The 27795-nt window shown below is 46.6% G+C and overlaps 1 protein-coding gene across 1 annotated transcript; it reads left to right on the top strand.

Annotated features, from left to right (window-relative positions):
* The first annotated feature begins 450 nt into the window (after positions 1 to 450).
* On the top strand, positions 451 to 27795 carry LOC132587357 (myeloperoxidase-like). The gene is made up of 14 exons (XM_060259634.1): positions 451 to 457; positions 2625 to 2702; positions 3792 to 3885; positions 5409 to 5584; positions 9250 to 9376; positions 10986 to 11115; positions 11477 to 11662; positions 12254 to 12557; positions 15859 to 16019; positions 17359 to 17602; positions 19885 to 20055; positions 21862 to 22099; positions 24381 to 24582; positions 27149 to 27795. The coding sequence occupies exons 1-13, from the start codon at positions 451 to 453 to the stop codon at positions 24580 to 24582; spliced, it is 2118 nt and encodes a 705-aa protein (XP_060115617.1). The 3' UTR covers positions 27149 to 27795.

Consider the following 27795-nt stretch of genomic DNA (forward strand, 5'->3'; position numbering starts at 1 on the left):
AGCAGGGGGCAGGGTATAAATCCAATATCTTGTTCATCTTCTTTGTCTACTGATGTCTATTCCAGCAAAGGGATTTGAAGGCAAGTGAGAAGCAGAGGCTTCTCTTGCCTTCCTCTGCAGAGTCTCCCTTGGTGGTCTCCCATCCAAGTACATGCTTTGCTTCACTTCCAAGATCCAATGAGATTGGGCTATACCATTAACCGTTTCACATCTCCCTCTTGTAGCTAATAGGTACTCTGCTCCATTGACAACTGGGAAGAGTAGTCCAGACAGCTGGTTTTAGCCTTGCTGCTGTCCCCTGCTTCCTGAAGGAACATACACACAGTATAAAATGTGTGTCTCAAGAGGCAAAAAAGGAAGCTCAGATGTCTCAGTCCCTCTGGAGCGGGTGGTTCCTTCTTAGCATAAAAGGGCTGCTCATCAGAGCAGCTCAAGTCAGAGGGATGGAAGATGGCAGGTGAGAGAGGCTGGTGCTCCCATCAGGTCTTGCGGGGTTGGACATCACCTGTCAGAGTATTTTTGTGGGCTGAGAAAAATCTGCTTTATAAGCCATGCTGATGTGGAGGTGGGAGAGGGGCTGTGGCTTCCTAGAAGAGCAGCAGATCCGTGCATGGAGGTAACATCATTCGATCTCCAGTTTATCTAGATAAAAGGGACAGGTAGCATGTGAAGCAAAAGACCTGTATCTAAGACCTGGGGCAGCCACTACCTGTCAGAGGAGACAATGCCAAGGTAGGGTTGCCGATCCCCAGGTGGGGGCAGGGGATCCCCCGGTTTGGAGGCCCTCCCTCTGCTTCAGGGTCATCAGAAAGTGGAGGGGGGGGAATGTCTGTTGGGCACTCCATTATTCCCCATGGAGACCAATTCCCACAAGGTATAACGGAGAATTGATCTGTGGGTATCTGGGGCTCTGAGGGGGGGGGGCTGTTTATTGAGATAGAGGCACCGAATTTTCATCATAGCATCCAGTGCCTCTTCTCAAAACACCCTCCAAATTTCAAAAGGATTGGCCCAGAGGGTCCAATGCTATGAGTCTCAAAAGAAGGGTCCCCCTATCCTTCATTATTTCCAGTGGAGGGAAGGCATTTAAAAAGTGTGCATTCCCTTTAGAGTTCAGTTGTGCTTGTCAGAACCTTGCTCCTGGCTCCACCCCTGAGTTGGACCTGGCAACCCTAGACAGATGAAGCATCTGGCTCTGTATGAGGCAGCTTCCTGTCCTGTGTTTTGCTTCTGTCAAACAATCTGAAGTGCTAGGAAAGGCTTCTTCTCCTTAAGGGACCTTAGAAAGCTGCTGCCAGTCAAAGAAGCCAGTCATGAATTAGATGGTTGAAGAGTAAAAAGCAGAGATGGCTGCTTCCTATGAGTAATTTTTGCTTCTGTGGAAATAAGGAGGTTTTTTTTTTTTTTTAAGAGAAAGGGGGCTGTATTTCTAATGACAACTGTGCCCATTCCTCCAGTACAATCAGCTGCTAACCAGAGCTGCAGGAAGAAAGAACAAAAACTGAAGGGATTTATGTATTGCTCACTCAGCCTTCACGTCTCCATTGTGAAGAATTCACTCCTTTTAGTCTGGTTATGGATTCATTTCATACTCACTCTTCTCTCACAGAGAGACCCTTTTGGATTCACATGTCTCTGGTGCAAATTTGTGCAGTTTCATTCTCCCCACTCCTCTTGGTGGTAAGATGTTTCACACAGCCATCAGGAGAACCCGTTCCTTTGATTAAAAAGGCCCAAAATGTAAATGGTTACTTTGAGTCATAAGCAGGGCTTTTTTCTTGGAGGAACTCAGCAGAATGGAGTTCCAGAATCACTTCATGGAAACAGAATCCTTAAAAGAAAAAAAAAAGTTTAAAAGTTCATGAGGAGCACCCACGTGTTTCTCTTTCATTTCCCTCTTGAGAGTTCTGAAACCTCTTTTTCTGGAGGGAGGGGACCCTGGTCATAAGGAGGAAAAGAATGACTTCCCACCAACCCCAACCCTCACGCAGGACTATGGCCTTCCCATATACTGCACTGTTCCCTTTTCCCCAACATGAATGGTTTGAGCTTTGTTGTGTATGAAAGCCTGTAGAATCACTTTTCCCCTCATTTTTTGACAAAACAAGCACAGATCCAGCCTGGCAGAGTTCTTTTATTCGTTATTTTGAGGAAAAATTGAATTCTGGTTATGATTGTACTCTTGGAATTCAACCCATATAAGAAGTAATGATGTACACCACAGAACTTTTGATAAGACAATTTCATCGAAACACAGAGTTAGAAAGGGCCATACAGACCATCTCGTCAAACACCCTGCTCAATGCTGGATCAGCCTAGAGTATCCCTGACAAGTGTTTATCCAGCTGCTTCTTAAAATCTGCCAGTGAGGGGGAGATCACCACCTCCCTAGGTAGCTGATTCCACTGTTGAACGACTCTCACTGTAAAAAGGTTTTTCCTAATATTCAGCCGGTACCTTCACGTCCTTAATTTAAACCCATTATTGTAAGTCCTCTCCTTTGCTGCCGATAGCAACAGCTCCCTGCCCTCCTCTGACAGCCCTTCAAATGCTTAAAGAGAGCAATCATGCCTGCTCCATCAACTTCAACATATAACCTGTGCAAACATATTGCTTCCTTCAAGGTGTAAGCTTGATCCTCTCCCTTTTGGGATTCCTTGTGGTGGTGAAGCACATTCAGACAGTGGATCCTTCTTTCCAAGGTAATATTTTTTTTCTCTTGACTTAACAACTGCTTTGTAAAATCTCCTTAGAACAGAGGTGATAAGGTATTTTGTCTCTGAGGGGGAGCCGAAGGAGAGTTGTGAGGAAAAGTTGTGAGGTCTGAAGTAGCAGAACAAAATAGGAGTCAAGTTGTACCTTTAAGACCAACTTCGTTTTATTCAGAACGTAAGCTTTCGTGTGCTTAGAGCACACGAAAGCTTACGTTCTGAATAAAACGAAGTTGGTCTTAAAGGTACAACTTGACTCCTATTTTGTTCTGCATAAAGAATTAGAATAACTTCTATTGTTTAACTGAAATCTTGAAGTACTGTATCATCTACAGGATGCACATTCATTTTATTTTTGTCCAGATAATGAAAATGGCTGGGGGAGAAACAATCGATGCCTTAATTTAATTTATTCACTGATTTCTCTTGCAATCAGTTCAAGAATTTTAGAGGAAGAGGAGAGTCCCCTTCATCCTTTCTTCTTCTCAGCCCTGTCATTTCTGGGGGCAATCTGAACTGAAAATTATTCACGTCTTAATTTCATTAAGGCAGGGGTCCCCAACCTTTTTGAGCTTGGGGGAACCATTGCAATTCTGACACAGATTGGTGGGTGCAGCCACAAAATCTGGTTGCCACAGAATGGCTGCCTTAAGAGGCAAAGCTATCCACAAAATGGCCACCACAGTTTACCTTCAGTCACACAGGGGAGATCCATGTGCTCTGATGGTAACTGCTGCCAAAGCAATATTTCTAGAAATCAGAAGCTTCATGGGGGGGAAAGCCCCATATGACCCCATCCATTTTCTAAAAATACCAGAAGAGGTGTCAGCAGGCACCATCACATTGGGGACCCCTGCGTAAAGGTAATAAGAGCAAATTGAAATGATAATGAACAAAAGAATATAAGGATGTCTTTCATTTAACTACGTTCCCTAGCACCAAGCAGTCAGGTTTAGGGAATCCAAAGGATGGGGAGACAAAAGAGAGATGAACCTAACAGCTTTCCAATCATCTAAGGCAAAAACAGACCTTGCAACAGAAGAGAATACAGATGTATGCCTTTTTTCATATATGTTCTAGATGTCACAGAGAAGCTGAAAACATCAGCCCTTCTGGAAAGTGTGAAGGATGCCAAACAGCTGGTTGATGCATCCTACAGGCGGACTAAGCGGAGGTGAGCAGTGGTCCTTCTCCTTTGCGCAAACGGATGCTCATCTATCTGGGCAGCATGTTCGAGGAGCGTTTGAGTGCAAGAAGTTTAAGGACCATCATGGGCCAGCTGGGTAGCTGGATCACTATTCTTACTAGATACCAAGCCTGCACCTTAAAAAGCAGCTTGATGTGGATTCATTAGCAAGGGGAAGTGATTACAAAACATCATCTTGCTGATTTTTTTTTTTTTTTAGCTTCTGTTAGGCAGATAAGGAGTTTTTCTGTGGTCAGCTGGGAACTCTATTGGGTATTCCTCTGCCAGTCACCCACCTTGCCCTTCTCAGCCTGCACAATTCAATAAAGACTTGCTTCCTGATTTTCTGATTGAGCTGTTGAGAAATCAGCAGCTGCAAATGAGGATGAAATACAGGAAGTATGGAGTTTGAATCTCTGTATAGTAAGAATTGAAATTCTACTTGACGGGGTTGCCAATCCCCAGTTGGGGGCAGGGGATCCCCCAGTTTGGAGGCCCTCACCCCACTTCAGGGTCATCAGAAAGCAGTGAGGGGGGGAGGGAAATGTTTGCTAGGCACTCCATTATACCCTATGGAGACTGATTCTCATAGGGTATAATGGAGAATTGATCTGTGGGTATCTGGGGTCCTGGGGTGCTGTTTTTTTTAGGTAGAAGCACCAAATGTTCAGCATAGTACCTAGTGCCTCTCCTCAAAACACCCCCGGAGTTCAAAAAAGTTTGGACCGGGGGTCCAATTATATGAGCCCCCAAATAGGTGCCCCAATCCATTATTTCTAAAGGGAGGGAAGGCGTTTAAATGGTGTGTAATCCCTTTAAATGTGATGACCAAAACTCCCTTTGGAGTTCACTCGTGCTTGTCACACCCTTGCTCCTGGCTCCACCCCAAAGTCCCCAGATATTTCTTGAGTCAGACACCACCCTTGAGTTTCTGAGTGACACGTTCAAATGGTTAAAACTGGATATCTAACTTTCTAATTAATAATTTCCTGATTCTCTGATGATGAAAAGGCCAGCTTTGTGTATTCAGGTTCTAATCTTTGGACTGTCTGGCAAGCATGCAGGGAGGAGACCCAGAATAAGGAACAGGAATTCAAAGCATGCACCTGTTAATGTCTGAAGCATCCATTTGATGGGCAGAAGTGACTAGTCATCCACCCCTATTCATTTAGTACATTTGTATCCCTTCCCTGTTTTATTCTCACAACAACCCTGTGAGGTTGAGTGGGCAAAGAGTGACTGGTCCACAGTCACCCAGAGAACTTCCTAACAAAATGGGGATTTAAATCAGAGTCTTCCAGACCCTAGCCCAATTGCACCCCACTGACTTATCTGGGAATTGAATATCTTTCAAGCCACTGTAACACTTTAGGAACAGCTGCTGAGAAAGTCAGACTTTCTCAGAAAGTGGGATTGCCTGTGTCACATGTCAATAAACAGGTTTCCAACAAGATGAGAGGCTATGGATCCTGATCTCACTGACTTTGTTTTTTTGTTCTCTCACTCTCCAGTTTGAAGGAAAGACTGAACCAAGAGAACTTCAGTCCTGCAGCCCTCTTGACATTGTCTAGGCAGCCCAATAGGAGATCCAAACGGGCAATCAGAGCTGCTGATTACCTGCAGGTCACCCTGGATCTCCTGAAAGAGAAGCTGAAGCAGGAGATCGTAGAGGATTTTAAACTCCAAGGTAAATGGGCAGGGTTGTGGCCATAGGGGTGTGGCAGAATGGGCCTGTTCTGGTCTACAGTCCACCCTACCCTCCAAATTTCTTTAACACCTAGAGTAGGGTTGCTAAGTCCCTCTGCTGCTGCGGTGAGGGACTTGTTTCTTGCACTCACAAAGTGTCACAATGGTGTCACCCGGAAGTGATGTCATTGCGACGGGGATGTCATGCCGGGAACGCTCTAGGACTTGCGGGAAAAAACTCTTTAGAATTTTACTGTGATTCTTAGAGCATCACACTAGGATTTGGGGTAAAACTCTATGATACCGTGAGACTTAGAGCGTCCTGGCGCAATGCCCCCTGCACGATAATGTCACTTCCAGGTGATGTCACCATGCCAGGGATGGCATGTGGTGATGGGGCTCTTCGGGGGGGGGAACCCCCCTGCTGGTCTGCTCCCTGCTGGCAGGTTGGGGCCCTCCAGGCTGGGGGATCCCCCACTCCTGGCGAGAGCTTGGCAGCCCTAACCTAGAGAGGCTTTTCTTGCTCTTTGGTAACCCACCGCCTCCTTTGTAGGAATTGTCCACTGGGAGGGTCACCACTTCCCTTACAGGTTCTGAGGCCCTGCCTGTGTGGTCTCCAACAGCCCAGTGCCTGGAACCACAGGAACCCGGGAGGAATAACCACTTGCCAAATGACTGCCTTCCCCTCGGCACTCCTTTTAAAAAAGCATGTCCAAAATGGTACAGAGAATCACTACCAGTATCCAAAGTTATGAAGCATTTATTAAAGAGAAAATTTTCACTAGCATACTTTTAGCACAGCACCAGACTGAGCAAGGGATTCAAAAGAAATGGGTAAAACACAATTCTTCTGTCCCTCTCTCTCTATACATAGAATCATAGAGTTGGAAGGGACCTCTAGGGTCATCTCGTCCAGGGGTGGCCAATGGTAGCTCTCCAGATGTTTTTGCCTACAACTTCCATAAGCCCCAGCCAGAATGACCAATGGCTGGGGCTGATGGGAGTTGTAGGCAAAAAACATCTGGAGAGCTACCGTTACCCACCCCTGATCTAGTCCAACCACCTGCACAATGCAGGAAACTCACAAACACTTCCCCCTAAATTCACAGGCTCTTCATTGCTGTCAGATGGCCATCTAGCTTCTATTTAAAAACCTCCAAGGAAGGAGAGCCCACCACCTCCTGAGGAAGCCTGTTCCACTGAGGAACCTCTCTAATGGTCAGGAAGTTCTTCCTAATGTTGAGCTGGAAACCCTTTTGATTTAATTTCAACCCATTGGTTCTGGTCCTACCTTCCGGGGCCACAGAAAATAATTCCACATGATCCTCTATATGACAGCCCTTCAAATACTTGAAGATGGTGATCATATCACCTCTCAGCCGCCTCCTCTCCAAGCTAAACATCCCCAGCTCCTTCAACCTTTCCTCATAAGACTTGGTCTCCAGACCCCTCACCACCTTCGGCGCCCTCCTCTGGACCCGTTCCAGCTTGTCTATATCCTTCTTAAAATGTGGTGGCCAAAACTGAACACAATACTCCAGGTGAGGTCTTACCAGAGCAGAGTAAAGCGATACCATCACATCACGTGATCTGGACGGTATGCTTCTTTGGTTGCGTTAAAGCAACATGGAAAACTGTCACTCTGTGATACTGTAAGTGGTTGGACTGCCAGTGGAAAAGTAGTTTAGTACATTACTACAAGTAATTTGCATAAGACAATTTCCGGGGTGGGGAGTGGGGGGAACCACTCTAACATAGTCAAAGCACAGAGAAGAATAATCTAATTATGTTTGCCAGCTCTGGGTTTGGAAATACCTTGAGATTTGGGGAGTGGAGCCTGGAGAGAGTGGGGTTTGGAGAGGAGGGACCTCAGCAGGGTATAATGCCATAGAGTCCAACATCCAAAGCAGCCATTTTGTCCAGGGTAACTGATCCGTGGTCATCTGGAGATCAATTTGATAGCAGGAGACCTCCGGGTGCCACCTGGATGTTAGCAACCCCAATTCACAAGGGAAAAAAAGGTTTATCTCCCATATTTGATTGTTTGTCAATTCAAAATGTCCCAAAGCAGTTACGTATTGCTCCCTAAACCCATTGATATCAGTCCCAGGAAGTCCAAGTACACTCCAGCCATAAAACAACTTCCTGGATTAGAGGTACATGATGGGACTCATATGGAGTTGCTGACTTCTTTTACCCATATCGTCAGCATAAAGTAGAACAGAAATCTTTTGATGGCCTAAAGTGGGAGGGGTGAATTGAGGTCCTGAGAGGCTCTCAACTATGCTATTAATATAGAGATTGAATAATAAGAGGGCCAGCACGCAACCCTGCATCACCCCCTTCCAAATTGGAATTCTCAGTGAGGTTGCCAGAGGTTCCAACTCTGACTTGGTCATACGTATCCTTGTAGCTCTTGGAGCAGAAATAGTAGGCGGTTATCAATATTCATATCTGCAAGTTTAGACCACAATCGGCTCCTATCAATTGAGTCAAAGGCAGCAGCCAGAACAACCATAGCTACATATAAAGATGTCTACATCTTTATTGTTATTGCCATTGTATTGCATCCGTTGTTATACCCTTGTTATACCTTACATCAGGGCTTTTTTTGAACAGGAACACAGTTCCGGCGGGCTTGGTGTCAGGAAGTGTGGCTTCATATGCAAATGCACTGCTGCTGGGCCCTGTGTGAAATAATGGTGATGCCAGGGGGTGTGGCCTAATATGCCAATGAGTTCCTGCTGGGTTTTTTCTACAAAAAAAGCCCTGCCTTACATGATACTTTGTATGTTTTAACTTCTAGTTTACTTTCCTTTTTCTTATGATTTTTGTAGCTTTGTAACAGCCAATGGCTAATTACAATAAATGACTTCTTTTACCCTGACTTGGATGTCCTAGGCTGGCTGTCAGGATCTGTGTAGTTATCACCCAGTTCACCTCTTTGATGTAAATCAAATTAGGCTTTTATTGGAAATGATAGACATGGCCACAGCAAAGACGGATTTTGCCAAAACTGATAAACCCTGGACAGGTCACATCTTTATAATAAGACAAAAGCTGTTAATTACACAGTACAAATAAGTGCAAACACTGTGCATGGGAAAACTGTAGGCCCAGAGGCCTGCACAATTATGGCAAGACACAGTTCTTGACATTGGCTGCTACGCAGGGTCAGCCCTAGTTAGTACTTGAATGGATGATCACTAAGGAAATCCAGGGCAGCTACCCAGAGGCAAGCAATGGCAAAATTGCCTTGAAAACCCTATGGAGGTCAATGTAGATCAGCTGTGACTTGGTGGCCCTTTACACGTACAGATTTCTCAGTGCCTGCCTCAACATCAGGGAATTCCCTCCTCAAGAGTTTTGTTGTGCCTCTTCAATTACATGCAAGTTTACAAACTTGTTTTTCCCCCTCCCTAGTTTCTGTGCTTTGAACATTGAGCAAAGTCTATCTCGGCAGAGGGATGCAGCCAAAGGGGAAAAGATCACCGGGTGAATTTTTGTACCCTGAAAACGCATTGACCCCTAGATTACTTTAAAAGCAAATAATCACAAAACCATCACTGTTTTCTTCTGAGAGAGATTTCTTCTCTCAGAATGCCCCATATCAACAGCCCTGATCTCCATTGGCCACTAGCAACATCTCTGCCTTTACTCCTCCAGATGTGCTCACACCAGCCCACCTGCAAACCATCTACAAGGCAACTGGATGTGCCCTGCAAGAGAAGGCGACGTGTGACTGTGATGAGAAGAGTCCCTACCGGACATTTACAGGCGAATGCAATAACCTGTGAGATTCCAGCTGTCAGGAGGGTGCCAGAGATTGTATACCACAGGGCCAGTCCCTTATTTCCCTCTCACTGCTATTGTGGCAAGAGAACCCCTGCACAAAGATTTTTCTCTGTGCTTTTCGTCCCACCCATTTTGTTCCCCCTCTCTTACTAGATTTACCAAGCTCAGTGTGGGGCCTGGACTTTTTCTGGAATTATAACCGATCTTCAGATTGCAGGCATAAGTTCCTTCAGGGAAAATGTCGTCTCTGAAGGGTGAATTCTGTGTGCTACCGTCGAATCTAGGAGAAACAGAAGTCCCAGAATGCCTCAGATAGATGCTCTAACTTTTGCTTCTCCTAATGATATACCATAAAGACTCTGTGGTACATGATTGATTGTCACCTAAAAACACAAATGCCAGAGACCATTTGAGAATTGAGAAAAGAATGGGACTGCTGTTGGCTGGAATTCTGGGAGGATATGGTCAATTCCTCCCTATCTCCCTCTCCAGAGTTGCCTTTACTAGAATATTGACTAGAATATGAGCTACAAGCATTTTGTGAAATAGTAAAGAGTCCAGCAGCACCTTTAAGACTAACTAATTTTAATGTAGCATAAGCTTTCAAGAAACACAGCTCTCTTCTTCAGGTGCATCTTGTGGGGACTTTTAATTTTCAAAGGACTATTAATTTTTTTAATATACTTACAAGTTTTTAACAGTCTCCTGCCACAAAGGGAAAGGCAGGATATAAATGTCCTCAGGGGTGGAATTCTAGCAGGAGCTCCTTTGCATATTAGGCCACACACCCCTGATGTAGCCAATCCTCCAAGAGCTTACAAAAAAGAGCCTTGTAAGCTCTTGAAGGATTGGCTGCATCAGGGGTGTGTGGCCTAATATGCAAAGAGTTCCTGCTAGAGTTCCACCCATGAATGTCCTAATTTAAAAGTATAGGTCTTTTATACATAGAGTGCTTTGCATATATTATGTGTCAGCAAACCTGCCATCATTGCTGTAAGGGCAACTAGTGCTGTTATCCCTGTGTTATGGACGGAGGATTGAAGCTTCTGTATGCATCACCTTTCTTAGTGTTGAGTCCACCCATGGTACTGTCTACTTGGGAGTTCTTTAGTTGGAGTTGCCAAGCATTGGATCAGGGATGCCGCTACATGCCAAGTATGCCCCCTGCCACCAAGGTTTGGACCAGGGGTGGCCAAACTTGCTTCATGTAAGAGCCACATAGAATAAACGTCATATGTTTGAGAGCCGCAAGAACATCAGATGTTTGAGAGCCACAAGATGAATGAAGAAAGGGTGGAAAGAAAGCAAATAGATGGGGGGAAGAGAGAAATGAAAAGAAAGCAAATTAATTTTACATGCATTCCCCATGCTGCCATCTGGCTTGACTTGGAGAAGTGATTTAAAGAGACAAATGCCTTCTCCAAGCTGGCTGATGAGGTGGTGGTGGCGGCTTCAAGAGTCACACAATATGTGTGAAAAAGCCACATGTGGCTCCTGAGCCACAGTTTGGCCACCCCTGATTTGGACCTTTCCTTGTAGCAAGACCCTCTTCCTCCTCTTCCTCCCCCTCCCCCTTCAAATGAATTTTTTTTTATGAAATATTGCAGAAGAAGCCCTATTTTGGGAGCTTCGAACCGGCCTTATGTCAGGTGGCTTCCTCAGCAGTATGAAGATGGCGTCTCTGTCCCTCGCGGTTGGACGGAAACAAAGCGGTATTCTGGATTTTCTCTTCCCTCGGTAAGGAGTTTATGCCGGCTTGTTTGCCTTTGTGGTTTTAAGGTCTGGTTTTAATTCTAGATGTGATAAAGATTTAGAATTAAAGAAAAGGAGCACAAAGCTATACAAAGGAGAGATGGAGGAAAGGGGGCTTGACAAACAAGAGGTCTTTGGGGCAGGAAGCCAGAACCCATGGAAGCTGTCAGTGGGGAGCTGAATTTGCCATATTGATTTGGAAAACTGTAGTCTTCCCTCTCAAATGACTCACTCACAAAGAAGTTTCATTTGCTAGCCATTTCTGGCTCACTGACCTTCTGCACAAGAGAAATAGCACAGGAGACTAAGTAAGTGATGGTTGACAAGAGTGTCTTGTTTTCTACAGGTCCGGGCTGTGTCCAATGAGATTGTCAGTTTCCCTAATGACAAATTCACCGAGGATCAGGAGCGGTCCGTCCTGTTCATGCAGTGGGGCCAATTTACCGACCACGATTTGGATCTAGGCCTTGGGCAGGAGATAGGTGATTGCAGCAACACATGTGACAAAAAGTCTCCTTGCTTCCCCATCAAGGTTTGTGGGTCTCCTCAACTCCTTCTTACCCTCTCCACAGCCATTGTTCGTCAATTACTGACTGTATGTTAAGGTATGTTATGGTGGATGCTAGGGCTTTTTTTTGTAGCAGGAATTTCTTTGCATATTAGGCTACACACCCCTGATGTAGCCAATCCTCTGAAAGCTTACAGGGCTCTTAGGACAGGGCCTACTGTAAGCTCTTGGAGGATTGGCTACATCAGGGAGGTGTGGCTTAATATGCAAAGGAGTTCCTGCTTAAAAAAAAAGCCCTGGTGGATGCCCCAGTGGTGTTTTGCAGCTTCACAGATGATGCTGGAGCATGAAGAGTTATTGTGCTCCAGCATCTATTGTGACATCACCAGAGACCTTCTGGGAAAAGACAAACTTCCGTTTCCACCCCCCTCCACCAAAAATCATAGCAAGATAAAGATACATACCAAACATGAAAATGGCAGCTGGAGATATGGGCAGAAGATTTAAGATAATGTGTAGGTTAGTTCTCAGATTCTTCTTTGCTTGGAACAAAAAAGAAAATCCTGATTTTCAAAGGGAATCAAAGGTTTAATCCTATCTTCTTTTTCACCTCAGGTACCTCTCAGTGACCCCCGGAGTGTGAACATAAGCTGTTTTCCCTTTACTCGGGCTTCCCCAGTATGCGACGGCAGCATTGCCATGCGAAACCAAATCAACGTGATCACGGCCTTTCTCGATGGCAGCCAGGTGTATGGAAATGATGCAGAAACGGCCACAACTCTGAGGGGAAGTGGTGGCTTTATGGCTGTAAACCAGTTAACAGATAAAGGCCTGGCTTTCCTCCCTTTCAATACCATGAGCAAATCAATACCATGCCTTAAAACAGATCCAGAGCACAAGATTCCCTGCTTTCTTGCAGGTAAGCCCAGTTCTTTTCAGGACCTGACAGATTGGATTGTTTCCTTGTTTATTTTACAGCATTTATAGTCCACCTTTCTGGAAAAGATGCAAGGTAGATCACAATTGAATATTTGAAACCAAGAAATAACCAGAAAACATCTATAAACTTATGGAATGGATCCAGAATAAATGTACTGCAGATGGAAGCCACTTCTATCAATGGAACAGAGCTTCTTTCCTTCCCTATGTTGCCCAGCAACCAGCAAGAGGTCTGTGGGTGGGGATACAGGGAGGCTGTGATGCTGCCTATGGCATCACATAGCTTCTAATTTTTTAAAAAAACTGAAGTGATACGGGTAGGAATCTAGGAATGGGTAAAACCATAGAGCTTCTGTGATTCCTAGAGCTACCCTACATTGCTTCTGGTTTTTTGAAATGAAAAATCTTCCTTTCACTCACCTTCTCTTAGAGCAGCTGTGGCAACAGGAGGGAGTGTTGGAGGACACTCCGCCCTGACTGGGAAAATGGGACCCCTACCCCACACACATGGATCTTTCCCAAATTCTGCTCCCATGGAACAGGGGACCCTCGGGAATGGGATGAATGGCAAATGGGGAGGGGGCGTGCTGCAGCAGAAAAGGAGATCTGGCCAAAATTACCCTTCCTCTTCCATTAATGGGAGAATTAGACTAGTGTAAACCCAGTATGAAGGCCAAGCAACAAAAGATTGTCCTATAAAGTTCTATTTTACAGTCTGTGAAAGGACAGAAGCAGGGAGGTTTTCCTAACTACTCTTCAGGGAAGCTGTTGCACAAGGCTGGAGCCACAATTGAGAAGTCCTCAGCATGAGCTGTGACAGATTATGTTTTTCTTCTGGAGGAGCTCTTCAGAAGGACTGGGTCAGATAGGGTTGCCAAGTCCAATTCAAAAAATATCTGGGGACTTTGCGGTGGAGCCAGGAGACTTTGGGGGTGCAGCCAGGAGCAAGGTTTTGACAAGCATAATTGAACTCCAAAGGGAGTTCTGGCCATCACATTTAAAGGGACTGCACACCTTGGAAATGATGAAGGATAGGGGAACCTTCTTTTGGGGCTCATAGCATTGGACCCCCTGGTCCAATCCTTTTGAAACTTGGAGAGTACTTTGAGAAGAGGCACTGGGTGCCATTCTGAAATTTTGGTGCATCTACCTCAAAAAACAGCCCCCCCCAGAGACCCACAAATCAATTATCCATTATATCCTCTGGGAATCAGTCTCCATAGGGAATAATGGTTTGCCAGCAGACATTTCCCTCCCCGCTGCCCCCCACTGCTTTCTGATGACCCTGGAGGGAGGGCCTCCAAACCTGGGAATCCCCTGCCCCCACCTGGGTAAACACTCAAGGAAACCACACAAAATAGCTGTATACTATTTTACCTTAATTACTACTCTCAGTATTTCATCACTCTATATATTCTGTGTATTTCACAACTTCTCAAAATACAAAATACCAAAATTATATAACAAACACTCAAAGTACTGTACCGTCCATCTGCATCCTTAAAACAACAGCTCCAACAATGTCCGTGTGTGCGGCTACTCCTGCCGATTTTACGCTTGCTGTATACTTGCAGAACATTTGTCAGTTTCATTTATATTTTATTTTTTTAATTTTATTTTTGTGAATTTATAGTCCGCCCTTTCCCAGGATGAACTCATGGCAGATTATAACACAATAAAACAGTTAAAATTGAACAATAAAACAGTTAAAAATTAAACAGTTAAAACCATTAAATAAAAATGAAATAAGGCAGCATCGGTGGTATAAACATCATTCACAGATTGAGAGACAGAAGCAAAGCATAATTTGTAGCTCGTGCTGAGGACTTCTCAACTGTAGCTCCGGCCTTGTGCAACAGCTTCCCTGAAGAAGTTAGGAAAAGAAATACACTAAAACACGTAGGATATATAGCCCTTATTGATGGGATATCGATTTCATTAGCTGTCAGCTCGAAAGTAGATCACACTCTGGATGTTTTATGGAGTGTATACACAATATTTCAGCGGTGACATGAATCCTAAGTATATTTCATGTTTCCATTTACTTCTTCTTGGCTGCAATTAAATTTGAAACCAGTGCTCAGGTATTTTAACTTATAGCAATCACTCTCTATCTTCAATCTGGCACAACAGGCTCTCAAACAACCTGTTGAGAGCCTGCTGAGTAGTGTTTTGGTCTGAAGCAGTAGAACCAAGTTAGAGTCCAGTGGCACCTTTAAGACCAACAAAGTTTAATTCAGAGTATAAGCTTTCATGTGCATGCACACTTACTCAGATACATTGAAATGGAAGTAACAGTTCAAAGACAGATGCCTCTATATAGGTGAACAGCAGATTAACATACGACTTAATTAAGATGTTTTGGTGTGGGGGGGGGAAGCATAGCCATAAATATGTCTAAATAAGAGATGGATGTGTAAAAGTGTCCTTAGTTGTTACACTCCATTTGTCTCCTCTCAAGCATGTAGTTAATTAACAGCATCTTTTTCTTAGGGGTCAAGGACTAAATCCCAATATATTACATCACCTTGCAATCACTATTCCAGTTCTAAAAAAAGGAAATGCACAAACATGTAGGATATATAGCCCTTCTTGGTGGGAATACATAAGTAAGGACTGAATGAGTTTACCATACATAATGAGATAAGAAACCAAAATCTCTGTTGAGTCTTGGGGTGGGGTGTTTGTTCCAAGTATTGTAATCATTTGTAATTCAGCCATTTCCCTTTCCCTTTTGTTCCTGAAGGCAATAAAACAGCTACACTGAGATCCCCCATTTAGTGCTCTGGAAGGTTGAAATGTTCCCCTACAGCTACAGGTTTCTCATTGTGACTCCTGATGTCTTACTTGTGTCCATTTATTCTTTGGCATAAAGCTTGTACTGTTTGTGCTATGAAACAGATTCTGTGTTCACCTTGACTTTATTTATTTCACTTGGAGTGTAAGCAAGGTTCCCTTTAATGTGAGCACATGAGCAAATGGCCACAGATTTTCACTGGTCTGCTTTTCAGTCTAAATGCACAGATGCTTCCTCTAGGCTAGGTTTACACAAAAGTCAAATGTAGGCTTGCTCACAACTTTAATCCTAGTAGCTCACAAAGTAGAATTTTTGTCCAGAAGAATCCCCAGCTTAGAGAACTTTGGGTGTATGCATTTACAGTTACTTCACATTACTTTGTACAGTATCTGTAACATTATATAAGCAGCCTTCAGGGTCTTTTATCCATAGAAAGGTGGCCGATATGCTCTAAAACTAAACAAACAAATTCTGGGTTTTCAAGGGGACACTCGGGTGGACGAAATGCCAGCCCTGACCGTGCTGCATACCCTTTTCCTGCGGGAGCACAACCGCCTGGTCACCGAGCTGAAGAGGCTGAATCCGCAGTGGGATCCAGACACGCTGTACCACGAGGCCCGGAAAATCGTAGGGGCTACCTTGCAGGTATGGGATAAATGGTTGCATCTGCTGCAGCGGAGACAGATGTAGGCAGGGCCAGCATCAGCATACCCTAGGGGTGCCACTGTCAATATTTGAAAAATAATCAGGGCTGGATTAACAATTAGGCCAAGTAGGAACTGGCCTATGGGCCCCCATGCCTTTAGGGGCCCCAGACTGGCTTTTCCCCCTGGTTTCCCCCTCCTTGCAGCCTCCCTGGCTGCACACGCAGCCAGCAACTGAGCCACTTTTTGCCCAACCTGCCTGGTGTAGCTGCTGCTGGCGTCATCTCCAAGTTTGCCTCTCTCTGCAGCTTTGTCAAAGGGGCTTTTGAGAAGGTACCTGCAGGCTGCAGCAGGGGCTGTGGGTGGCAGGGTGGGCGCTCCAACTCTAAAATAAATTGGAAGGGCCCCCCTGAGATTTTGACTGCCTAGGAACCTCCATAGGGTTTAATGCGGCACTGTTGGTGGTGGATCAAGGAGAGGGCGGGGTTTGGGGAGGGGAGGGGGCTCAGCATGGTTGAGTGCCATAGAGTGCACCAGGGCTTTTTCTATAGCAGGAACTTCTTTGCATATTAGGCCACACACCCCTGATGTAGCCAGTCCTCCAAGAGCTTACAGTACACCCTGCAATAAGAGCCCTGTAAGCTCTTGGAGGATTGGCTACATCAGGGGTGTGTGGCCTAATATGTAAAGGAGTTCCTGCAACAAAAAGAGCCCTGAGTCCACCCTTCCAAGCAGCCATTTTCTCCAGGGGAGCTGATCTCTGCCAAGTGGAGATCAGTTGTAAAAGTGGGAGATCTCCAGGCCTCACCTGGAGGCTGGCATACCCTGAGGTGGGGCAGCTGGCCCAGGACTTCTGGCAGGGCCCATGGCTGCTGTCCTCTACTCACACATTTCCTTGGCCACCTGTCTGTAACCTGTGCTCTCCAGCTGCCCAGAGTAATTGAGGGAGGTCATGTGGATGGCGCACAGCACTGCGAGCAGAAGAAGGCATCACAGGCATCCCTTTTCTCTGTAGTCTTGAGATGAGCTGTAATTCCAGGGTATCCCCAGGTCTTACCTGGAGGCTGGCATCCCTACAAGAAACACAAGGGTCATTAAAACACACACACATATATAAAGGCATGATGCTGATGTATTGAAATGTTTATTGAAAGATGGTACATATTTACCAGGGGAAAAAATCAGCAAAGCTGATTACGCAATAAACATTTTCGAATGGATTTGATTACTAGCAAAATCAAACTGAGCATTTTTGTAGTGAAAACAGCAGGGAGGACAAGTTTGAAGTCATCCCTCTTTTAACACCATTTCCTTGTGCTTCACCCCTTGCCCCTTCCCAGAAAATTACATACACAGATTACCTGCCTGAAGTTCTGGGAGTCACTACTAGCACAAACCTGAAACGCTACACGGGCTACAACTCCACGGTGGACCCTCGAATCTCCAGCGTCTTCACGAATGCCTTCCGTTTTGGACACGCTGCAGTCCGACCTTCGGTGAACCGCCTGGATTCCAGTTACCGGCTTGTGAGCCAAACGCCTCTCCAGCGGCAGTTCATGACTCCATGGAATATTGTGAGACAAGGTAAACTGTGATTGGCTGTCCGCATTTCTGTATGCTGGAAAGATGGCTAGCATATTTTCATTGGAGGTGTGGCTGTGCTTGACTGTGCTGAAATGAACAACCCTGCATGTTTTAGGAAAAGCTAAAGCTCTTAGGGGAGAGAAGGCACCATAGCATAGTTCAACCCTGGCAGACCTTGGAAGCTAAGCAGAGTTAATGGATACTTGGAAGGGAGAGCACCAAGGAAGACTCTGCAGAGGAAGGCAACGGCAAGCCACCTCTGCTTCTCACTTGCCTTGAAGCCTCTTGCCGGGGTCACCAGAAGCTACATACACACACAACGCACTTAGGGGTTTTTTAGAGTAGAATAAAGGTCATTGCCGGGGGAGGAAGGGGACACTGCAGACATTTTAAAAATTAGGCACTATAGAGATGGGTTTTTTCCCCTTCTCTCATGCTTGAGACTCAAACTCAGGGTTATGCAACTAAGCCAATTTGGTGTTCAGAACCTTTAACAAAAGCAAGACTTCTGCGTATAGTGAACAAACACTGCCACTGGGTGTGGTGGCAGCCCTTGGTGTCAACAGCTTTTAGTGTTGGATTAATGGGCTGACCAAGGGCTTTTTTTTGTAGCAGGAACTCCTTTGTATATTAGGCTACACCCCCCTGATGTAGCCAATCCTCCAAGAGCTTACAGGGCTCTTCTTACAGGGCCTACTGGAAGCTCTTGGAGGATTGGCTACATCAGGGGTGTGGGGCCTAATATGCAAAGGAGTTCCTGCTACCAAAAAAGCCCCGGGCTGACCTTGGTCCAAACCGTCCTGAGGATGAGCCCTGCAATATGAAACAGTGGCCCATCTGATTTCTGATAGTGACCAGCCATATTCAGAGGCAATGAAGTAGACACTAAATGCTGGAGGCCAGCAACAGAGGAGAGCAGGCCATAATGACAAACCTTCTAGAGACATGTGGTTTGCCACCAAGAATGCCTGCTTAAGCTGATAGATCCTTAGTCTGTGGCACTTTTTTTTACGAGTAGCCACATTAAGGGGGAAATGAGCAGACTCATTGAGATAACATAAAACAAGGGCATCATTCCTGCATTCCGTCTCCCCTTATGTGCAACTTGGGATGTCCCATGTGGACCCCCATAGACTGGGCCATCATTGGCTGCCAGCATCAACATCCCCTGAGGTGGGGCAACTACCAGGGCCCAGGCCCAGGGTTTCTAGTGGGGTCCACTGCTATTGAGCTGTTGTCCATATGCCTGTCCTGCCACCCGCCTGTGTGCCTCTTCCATATTTTGCTTAGCATTCCACCACCCAGGGCTTTTTTTATAGCAGGAACTTCTTTGCATATTAGGCCACTATAACATAGTGGGTAGTCCGCATACATTACATCCACACACCCCGAAGTAGCCAGTCCTTCAAGAGCTTACAGTAGGCCCTGTACTAAGAGCCCTGTAAACTCTTGAAGTATTGGCTACACCATGGGGGTATAGCCTAATATGCAAAGGAGTTCCTGCAACAACAAAAAGCCCTGCCACCACCCATTCTCCCAGCCACACGTTGTTAAGGAAGAGTGTGCCCACATGGTGTAGAGTGGTGGCAGCAACAACACTGGCACTACCAGCCCTGTGTTGCCTGGTACCTTTGGAAAAAAGGCATGTGGAGGGATGCCCAGGAAGAAGGAAACTTAGGCAGGTGGGAAGGAAAGGAGGTGCCATTGGGGAACTGGTGGTGTTCAGAGGAGAAGGCCTCCAAGTACTCTTTGCCCAGGGACCTCCAAAACCTGGAACCGGCCACACTCATAGCATATCTGGAATTGATTCTGGGATCCATTGGTGAGGCTTTAATCCATGCCAAAGTTTGGATAGGACTGGATGGAGCCATTCTGTTTTCCATCCTACCTTTTAATAAGAGAGCCTTGTTGGGAAACGTTTACAGAAGCAATGCAATCCACTGTGAGAAGGTAAATGGTTTTACTGGGGTTGATCCAGTGATGGCCCTCAGAGAGAAAAATGCAAATGGAAACAGCTAGTTTTGTATCAGGTGCACTGTAAACAAATAATCACATCCCATTTCTGGAGAGGTGAGGTATGTGCTTACTTGCTGTAACCCATGTTTTCAGACTTATATATTTAGTCATGAATGCTAGAAACTTTTAAAGAAAGTTCTGAGATTTCCAGACTGCAGGCAGGAATGCATTTTGTTCCGTCTCTCTCTTTGGCCTAACAGAACTTAGGATGTTTGAGAAATAACTAGGACAAGTATTGGTTGTAAATGGCTGTTTCATTCTTGCAGGAGGAATCGACCCCCTTCTGCGAGGCATTTTGGCGAGGCCTGCCAAATTGTTCAAACAAAACCAGTTTGTAGTAGACGCACTCAGGAACCACCTGTTTGAGCAGACTTCTAATATCGGAATGGATTTACCCTCTCTGAACATGCAGCGTGGCCGAGACCATGGCCTGCCAGGTAAAGTGTACAGGTGGCACCTGCCTATCAACAGATGGCTAACAATGAGGATGGTTAGGCCTGAGCCCAATTTTAATAGCTTGCCTTAGATGTGGGGAAAAAAGGAGTTTGGGAGTTATCCAAAATACTCTCCAAAAGACCACGAATTGTTCTTAAAATGAACAAAAAAGCCATTACTTTCTTTCTATTTTCTGTCCTACTAGGTACTCATCATTTATATATATATATATATATATATATATATATATATATATATATATATATATATATATATATCCCGCCCTCCCTTGGCAGGCTCAGGACGGCTAACAACAGTTTAAAAACATTAGCAATTAACAACATATCATTTTAGAAATAAAATATATAATAAAACATTTCCATACATATTAAAAGTCCAAGATGGCAAGTTTCTAATTTCCATTATATTAGTTCAGTGAGATTGTTGGTGCTGTAAGGTAATAACCATCTCCCCCTAACAATTGAAGGCAAGTTTGAATAATTCGGTCACAGGCCCTGCAGATAGGCTTGCCAATCCCCAGGTCCCAGCGGGGGTTCTTCTGCTTTCCCAGGCTGCTTCCCGCCTCCAGTCAGCTGGCCGGCGGGGGAAGCCCCGCCCCCAAAGCCACCATGTGACTTACCCCCTCCGGAGGCTCCAGTCTCCGATTGGAAAGGCTTCCTCTTGGGATGGGGTGTCTGTATTACTTGGAAGAAGCTGGCTGCAACTCGTGAGTAGGCTTTAGCTTTTGACATGTACTTGCTGCAACTCGCCAGAAATGGGGGGTGGGGGACGGGGAGGAGAACATCCTCTGAGCACTTCATTATTCCCTATGTGGAGATCGTTTCTCATAGGGTATAATGGGGAATTGATCTGGAGGTTTCGGGGGCTCTGGGTAAACTGTTCTTTGGGGTAGAGGCACCAAATTTTCAGTATAGTATCTAGTGCCTCTCCCCAAAGTCCCCCCCAAGTTTCAAAATGATTGGACCAGGGAGTCCAATTCTATGAGCCCCAAAAGAAGGTGCCCCTATCCTTCATTATTTCCTATGGAAGACATTTAAAAAGGTGTGCTGTCCCTTTAAATGTGATGGCCAGAACTCCCTTGGAGTTCAATTATGCTTGTTACACCCTTGTTCCTGGCTTCACCCCCAATGTCTCCTGGCTCCACTCCGAAAGTCTCCTGGCTCCACCCCCGAAGTCCCCAGATATTTCTTGAATTGGACTTGGCAACCCTACCTCCAGAACTGTGGCAGGTCCCACAGGGCCTTGATGTTTTTGGGAAGGGCATTCCACAAAGTGGAGGCTATTACCGAGAATGCTCTGGGTCTAGTGCTGGACAATCGAGCTTCTTTTGGTCCAGGGATCTTAAGGAGATTTTGGGACCCTGAACGTAGTGCTCTCTGGGGTACGTTAGGGGAAAGGCAGTCCCGAAGGTAGACAGGTCCCAGGCCATATAGGGCTTTAAAGATTATAACCAGGACCTTGAAGCGAATCCGGAACGCCACAGGCAACCAGTGTAACGCTTTCAGCACAGGTCATATATGCTCCTGTACAGGTAACTCCATTTAGTGTGGGTGGTCACAGTCTTTGACATTGTACCCTGCCGAAGTCCCTCCCTCTCCAAATCATGCCTTCCCCAAGTTCCAACTCCAAATCTCCAGGAATTTTCCAACCCAGACTTGACAACTCTACCACTTTACTTTCCCTTGTCTTGCAATCTCACTGGCTCTGTGAAGGAGCCTGTATTCCCCATTGGGGCACACCCCTTTAGGATTTTTCTGCACTCATTGATCCCTGTTATTGTCGTTCAGCTTATAATGCCTGGAGGAGCTTCTGTGGCCTTTCACAGCCCCGTAATGAGGCTGAACTCGCTGCGGTTCTCAAAAATCCAGTGCTGGCGAAGAACTTCATCAAACTTTATGGGACGCCTGAGAACATCGACCTCTGGGTTGGGGCTGTGGCTGAGCCCTTGGTGCCCAATGGCAGGGCTGGTCCTCTCCTGTCGTGTATCTTCGGCCGCCAGTTCAGCAATGTCCGGGATGGGGACAGGTGAGTGAACACAGAATGCTGGGAATCACTGAGGTTTGGTTTGGGGGGAAGGGGGAAATGGATGTATTTCACATATTGACAGAGAAGGAGGAGGAGGAGAAGACTGCAGATTTATACCCCGCCCTTCTCTCCACATCAGAGACTCAGAGCAGTTTACAATCTCCTATGGGTGCGGTCACACTTACATTAAATCCATCAGCAACCCATCTTTAAAGCGCCGTTATTTCGTATGTCAGATAATCCGCCGCATCCTGTTTCCCGATCAGACAGCATGGAGTTCCGATGGCATGCCGTGTTGATCCCGTCCCCTGCTCGATCACACAGCGCCCTCCCGGAACTTCTTTCAGATGGCGGCAATCCGCATTAGCGCAGGCGCAGTGCTGGGCGCTAACAGGAGGGTTTGCGGGGTTTCCGGCTATTAAACCTCTTTTTTTGTTGTTTCCCTGCTGCTCTATCGATATATCGATATATCGCTGTGTCGAAATGGAATTTTTGAGCTCTTGCTTCGTGGCCGTCCGGTCGCCGCCGCGCTCCGAGACCTCCGCGTCTCCTGGCACGTAGGGAGGGATCGGCGGGTGGGCGCCCCCCAGCAGCCTGGGCTGGAGGCTGGAACACATCCCCATGGTGGCGGCCAAAGGTTCCCACGTCCCCCGGGCCGGACACGCGACTCGCACGCACACCCGGCTAGAAGGGAAAGACTCGGATCCGCCGGCAGGAGGAGGAGAAGTGAAGGAAGGTCGCCGCGCCTCTCGGTCCCCCCTTTGGAGAAGACTCTGCAGCCGGAGGCAGGAGCGCGGGGTGGTCGCCGCCAGCCCAGGGAAGTCCCGGCCCTCCCCGAGGGCGGCTTTTAAAGTGGAACCATCTCCTCCTCGGAGCGGCCAAAGCTGCCCGCTTTCCTTGGGCTCCGAGAGAATCGTCTTCCTCCCTTCCAATAATCATAAGCGAGAAGGAAAAGTGACGCACGTGACGGAGACGCCTTTACCGTATTCTCCAGAGGGGGGAAAAACTGAAAAGGGGGAGAAAGTTAACTTTTCTCAGTCTGAGCCCTTGGTATGGTGCATGCACGAAAGCTCATAGCAGGATTAAAACCGTGCAGCCGTGTTGGTCATACAGGTGCGATATTTCGATATATCGCTATTACGCAATAAACTAAAATTTTTTTTTTTTTAAAAGGCCGGGCTGCTTGCACGTTTCAGAAGGCCCCCCCCCTTCCTTCGATGGCGCAGTGATATGCATTTTGCTTGTGGCGGGAAGCTGGAAGCGGGAAGCGCTGTTGCAACTCAGCAACGATTGCCCGTCCAGACGCTCCAGAGCGCCCAGGAAGCGCTCAGGAAACGTCTTGTTCCGGATTAAAAGCAGTGGCAAATTAATCCGCGAGCAAGGCGCATCAGCGTGGGACGGGCACCGACTAAGCACGCTTCACAGATGTGGATGTGTGAACGTCCCGGTAAAATCCGACATGCATGCGGGCTCAACTCATGCCTGTAGCGGGGTTTTTTGGACGTCTGACCGCACCCTATATCTTCTCCCCCCACAACAGACACCCTGTGAGGGCTCTCACAGCAACTGCCCTTTCAAGGACAACTCCTGCAATAGCTATGGCTGACCCAAGGCCATTCCAACAGGTGCAAGTGGAGGAGTGGGGAATCAAACTCAGTTCTCCGAGATAAGAGTCCGCACACTTAACCATTACACCAAACTGGCTCTATGGTTCCCTTTAATCACTACACCAAACTGGCTCTAAGGTTCTATGGGCTCCAGATCTCTCATTGACACATGCACAATTACATTCAAATCAGTCCAACTCCCTTTCCTGATTCCGTGTGTGTGTTAAATGACATCAAGTCACTTCCAGTTTATGGCAACCCTATGAATTAATGTCCTCCAAAACATCCTCTCATTAACAAGCTTGCTCAGCTCTTGCAAACTGAAGGCCAAGGCTTCCTTGATTAGGTCAATCCATCTCCTGTGGAGTCTTCCTCTTTTCCTGCAACCTTTGTTTTTTTTTTCCTTTACTGTCTCTTCCAGTGACTTTTCTTATAACGTGACCATAATACAATAGCCTCAATTTATGCATTTTAATTTCTAGAGGGAGTTTAGGCTTGGTTTGATCTTGATCCCACTTATTTGTCTTTTCGGTGGCCCTCTCTCTCCACACATGCCCCAAAGAATCAGATTCCATTACGGTGATATTTCCTCCTAAGACGGCCATGTCCTGGGATTGAGGCTTTCTGTTCTGTGAGATGACAATGGATGCAACATTTTTCTGTTTCTTATCTAGATTCTGGTGGGAGAATCCTGGAGTCTTCACCCCTGAGCAGCTTAAAAGCCTCAGAGCAGTCTCCTTGTCCCGGATCATCTGCGACAATAGCAGCCTTAAGGAGGTACCCAGGAATGTCTTCCGGGCCAACAAATACCCTAAAGACTTTGTCACCTGCAATTCAATCCCTAGACTCAGCCTCTTTGCCTGGAAAAAAAAATGAGTGAGTATGGGGCTGGGGTAAAGCTCCTTTGCCACTCTTCACGGAACGCAGTGTCACCTGTATGTGCTCATTTGGGGAGGGACGGTGGCTCAGTGGTAGAGCATCTGCTTGGGAAGCAGAAGGTCCCAGGTTCAATCCCTGGCATCTCCAAAAAAGGGTCCAGGCAAATAGGTGTGAAAAGCCTCAGCTTGAGACCCTGGAGAGCCGCTGCCAGTCTGAGAAGACAATACTGACTTTGATGGACCAAAGGTCTGATTCAGTATAAGGCAGCTTCATATGTTCATGAGTCACAGGTCGTTTTCGCACTCACCTTCCGCCGGCGCGACCCCCCTCTTCACCGCGCAGGATCTGCGCGGATTTCGCACTAAACGCTGCGGAGCAGCCAGAAAAGCCGGAAGCTCCCGTCGCAAAAGCCGCGCAAACGCCAAACTGCTTTTTGGCGGTTTCAGTTTGAGCGGCTTTTGCGCCGGGAGCTTCCGGCTTTTCTGGCTGCTCCGCAGCGTTTAGTGCGAAATCCGCGCAGATCCTGCGCGGTGAAGAGGGGGGTCGCGCCGGCAGAAGGTGAGTGCGAAAACGACCACAGAGACCTGAGAGGAAAACAAAGACAGGCCCCTGCCCTGAGGTGCTTACAGTCTTAATCAGTGGTTCTCACACAACCCTTCGTGTCTTACATCCCACCAGTCACTCCATCAAAGAAGCTGGGTCCCACCGCAATAGGGGGAGAAAAACCCTAAGACTTTAATATGTTTACAGGCGTTCTGTCATTACTACTAATGTGCCAAAAGGTCACAGATGGATATTCTGTGGCAGGTAGGATTGACAGGAGATGGCACACAGAGTGCGATTAAAATGTGGAATTCACTGCCAGAGGATAGTGATGGCCACGGGCATAACAGCTTAAAACGAGATTAGATAAAATCATGTAAGATACGTCCATCAGTGGCTACTGGCCACTGTAATTAAAGGGAACCTCCATATTCAGGGGCAGTCAGTCTCTGAATCCCAGTGCCAGGAGGCAACATCAAGGGAAGGCCTTGGCCTCTGTGTCTTGTTGCTGGACCTCCACAGGCACTGGTTGGCCGCTGTGTGTGACAGGATGCTGGACTAGATAGACCACTGGCCTGATTCACCAGGGTTCTTCTTAGGTTCTTATGGGAATTGTGGTAGAAAGAAATATTAGTAGCTGTTACAGAATGCCTGTGTCCCACCTAGACAACTTTAGTGTTCCTTCTGAGGTATGTCTGGGCTTTTTTGGTAGCAGGAACTCCTTTGCATTTTAGGCCACACACCCCTGAAGTAGCCAGTCCTCCTGGAGCTTACAGTAGGCCCTGAACTAAGAGCCCTGTAAGGGGTGTGCAGCCTAATATGCAAAGGAGTTTCTGCTACAAAAAGAGCCCTGAATTGCATACCATCAATTGAGAACTGCTGGTTTAAAGTACACAGATGGGGAAGACAAATGAGGTGAGAAAGAAGGGGCAGGAGGAATGAGACCTGCCATCACACTTCTTTTGGGTTTGTTGAGTTGGGCACAGTGTTTATGCATCCCAGCCAATGGCTTTGCAATTCCACATGTTAGACTTAAGGTCAGTGTAGGGGAGGGGCACAAAGGTCTTGTGATCTTGAAGATACTTAAAATGACAGAGCATTGCGATAAGAAGATGATGATGATATTGGATTTATATTCCGCTGTCCACTCTGAATCTCAATCTCTGAGCGGCTCGCAATCTCCTTTACCTTCCTCCCCACAACAGGCACCCTGTGAGGTGGGTGGGGCTGAGAGGACTCTCACAGAAGCTGCCCTTTCAAGGACAACCTCTGCTAGAGCTATGGCTGACCCAAGGCCATTCCAGCAGGTGCAAGTGGAGGAGTAGGGAATCAAACCCGATTCTCCCAGATAAGAGTCCGCACACTTAACCACTACACCAAACTGGCAGCTGGTAGCCTCCCAGTGTTCTTCTTCAATTATACTCATTAACAAGCTACTGATGATTTTTTTCATATCCATCACTTCTTCACCAAAGCTTTGACTGCAGTCAGGGCAGGCCCTAGACTGTCTGTCACCCTAGGCAAGGCTGCCTTCTGGCGCACCATCCTTGGGGAGGGAGAGTGACTCAGTGGTGGAGCATCTGCTTGGTAAGCAAAAGGTCCCAGGTTCAATTCTGGCATCTCCAACTAAAAAGGGTCCAGGCAAATAGGTGTGAAAACCTCAGCTTGAGACCCTGGAGAAGTGCTGTCAGTCTGAGTAGACAATACTGACTTTGATGGACCAAGGGTCTGATTCAGTATGTTCATATATGTTCACACACACACCCCTCACTGATGATATCACCAAGTCACAGGAGGGTGTCCAAGTCGGTGCCCCCAGAAGGCTGGTACCCTAGGCAGTCACCTAGTTTGCCTAGTGGCAGGCCTGGCCCTGGCTACAGCTGTTATCAGCATGTAGTGGGGCGTTACTTGTCATCACTGGTTTACTGGCACTAGCCAATAGGTGCTTGCAAGCGACAGCTCTTTACAGGATCGTAGTTGGAAAAAGACTTGACGTTTTCTTTCCAAATGTCTGTCACAGAAAGAAGCGAGCATAGGCAGCGCGAGGTCATCTCAAGATAAAGATAATCCAGGCATGAGCATTCAATGACCTCAGAATGGGACTCAACCCATCAAGTTTCCCCTGCACAAGCTCCATAGAAACAAGTGGGAACTGATTCTCTCACTGGTTGTCAGAGCTCGATGATTGCTAAGAGAAACCTCCATGTACAGAAGTACTCTGCCTCTAAACACTCGATGCTGTGGGAAAAGACATGACAGGAAGATCTCCGCCTGCGTACCCTGCTTGTCAGCCTCACTGAAGTTTCTGGCTGGTCACCCCCAGGAAGAAAGCCAGAACTGCTGGACGCTAGGGGGTATGGTCTTTTGTGGCATAATCCCTGAGAATGAACTTTCATACCCAAAAGAGAGTGTAAGAGCATCATAAAAAGAATCTTGCAGCTGTGGCTGATGGTGCCTCCCATTGATCAAGACCTAGAACTCCAACGTCCGAGAAGCTGTACTTCCCTTTGCTGCTTCTACATCCCTGCAAGTGCAAGCGTTCACCATGGAAATGTCAAGGTGGAAATGCTCCACCCTGCCATGCTTATTGCTTCAAACAGCCATGTTCAAACTGTTGCAGTGTATGTCCTTTCTGCATCTGCAGACATTACATTTCCAAAGAGTGTT

This window comes from Heteronotia binoei, chromosome 18, assembly GCF_032191835.1.
Source record: "Heteronotia binoei isolate CCM8104 ecotype False Entrance Well chromosome 18, APGP_CSIRO_Hbin_v1, whole genome shotgun sequence".
Lineage (NCBI taxonomy): Eukaryota > Metazoa > Chordata > Lepidosauria > Squamata > Gekkonidae > Heteronotia > Heteronotia binoei.

Bases quoted from the DNA above. Each gene is read 5' to 3' on its own strand.
- LOC132587357 (XM_060259634.1), top strand. The intron at 16,020-17,358 runs GTATGGGATAAA...GCCCCTTCCCAG, and splicing joins TCGTAGGGGCTACCTTGCAG to AAAATTACATACACAGATTA. The intron at 17,603-19,884 runs GTAAACTGTGAT...TCATTCTTGCAG, and splicing joins ATGGAATATTGTGAGACAAG to GAGGAATCGACCCCCTTCTG.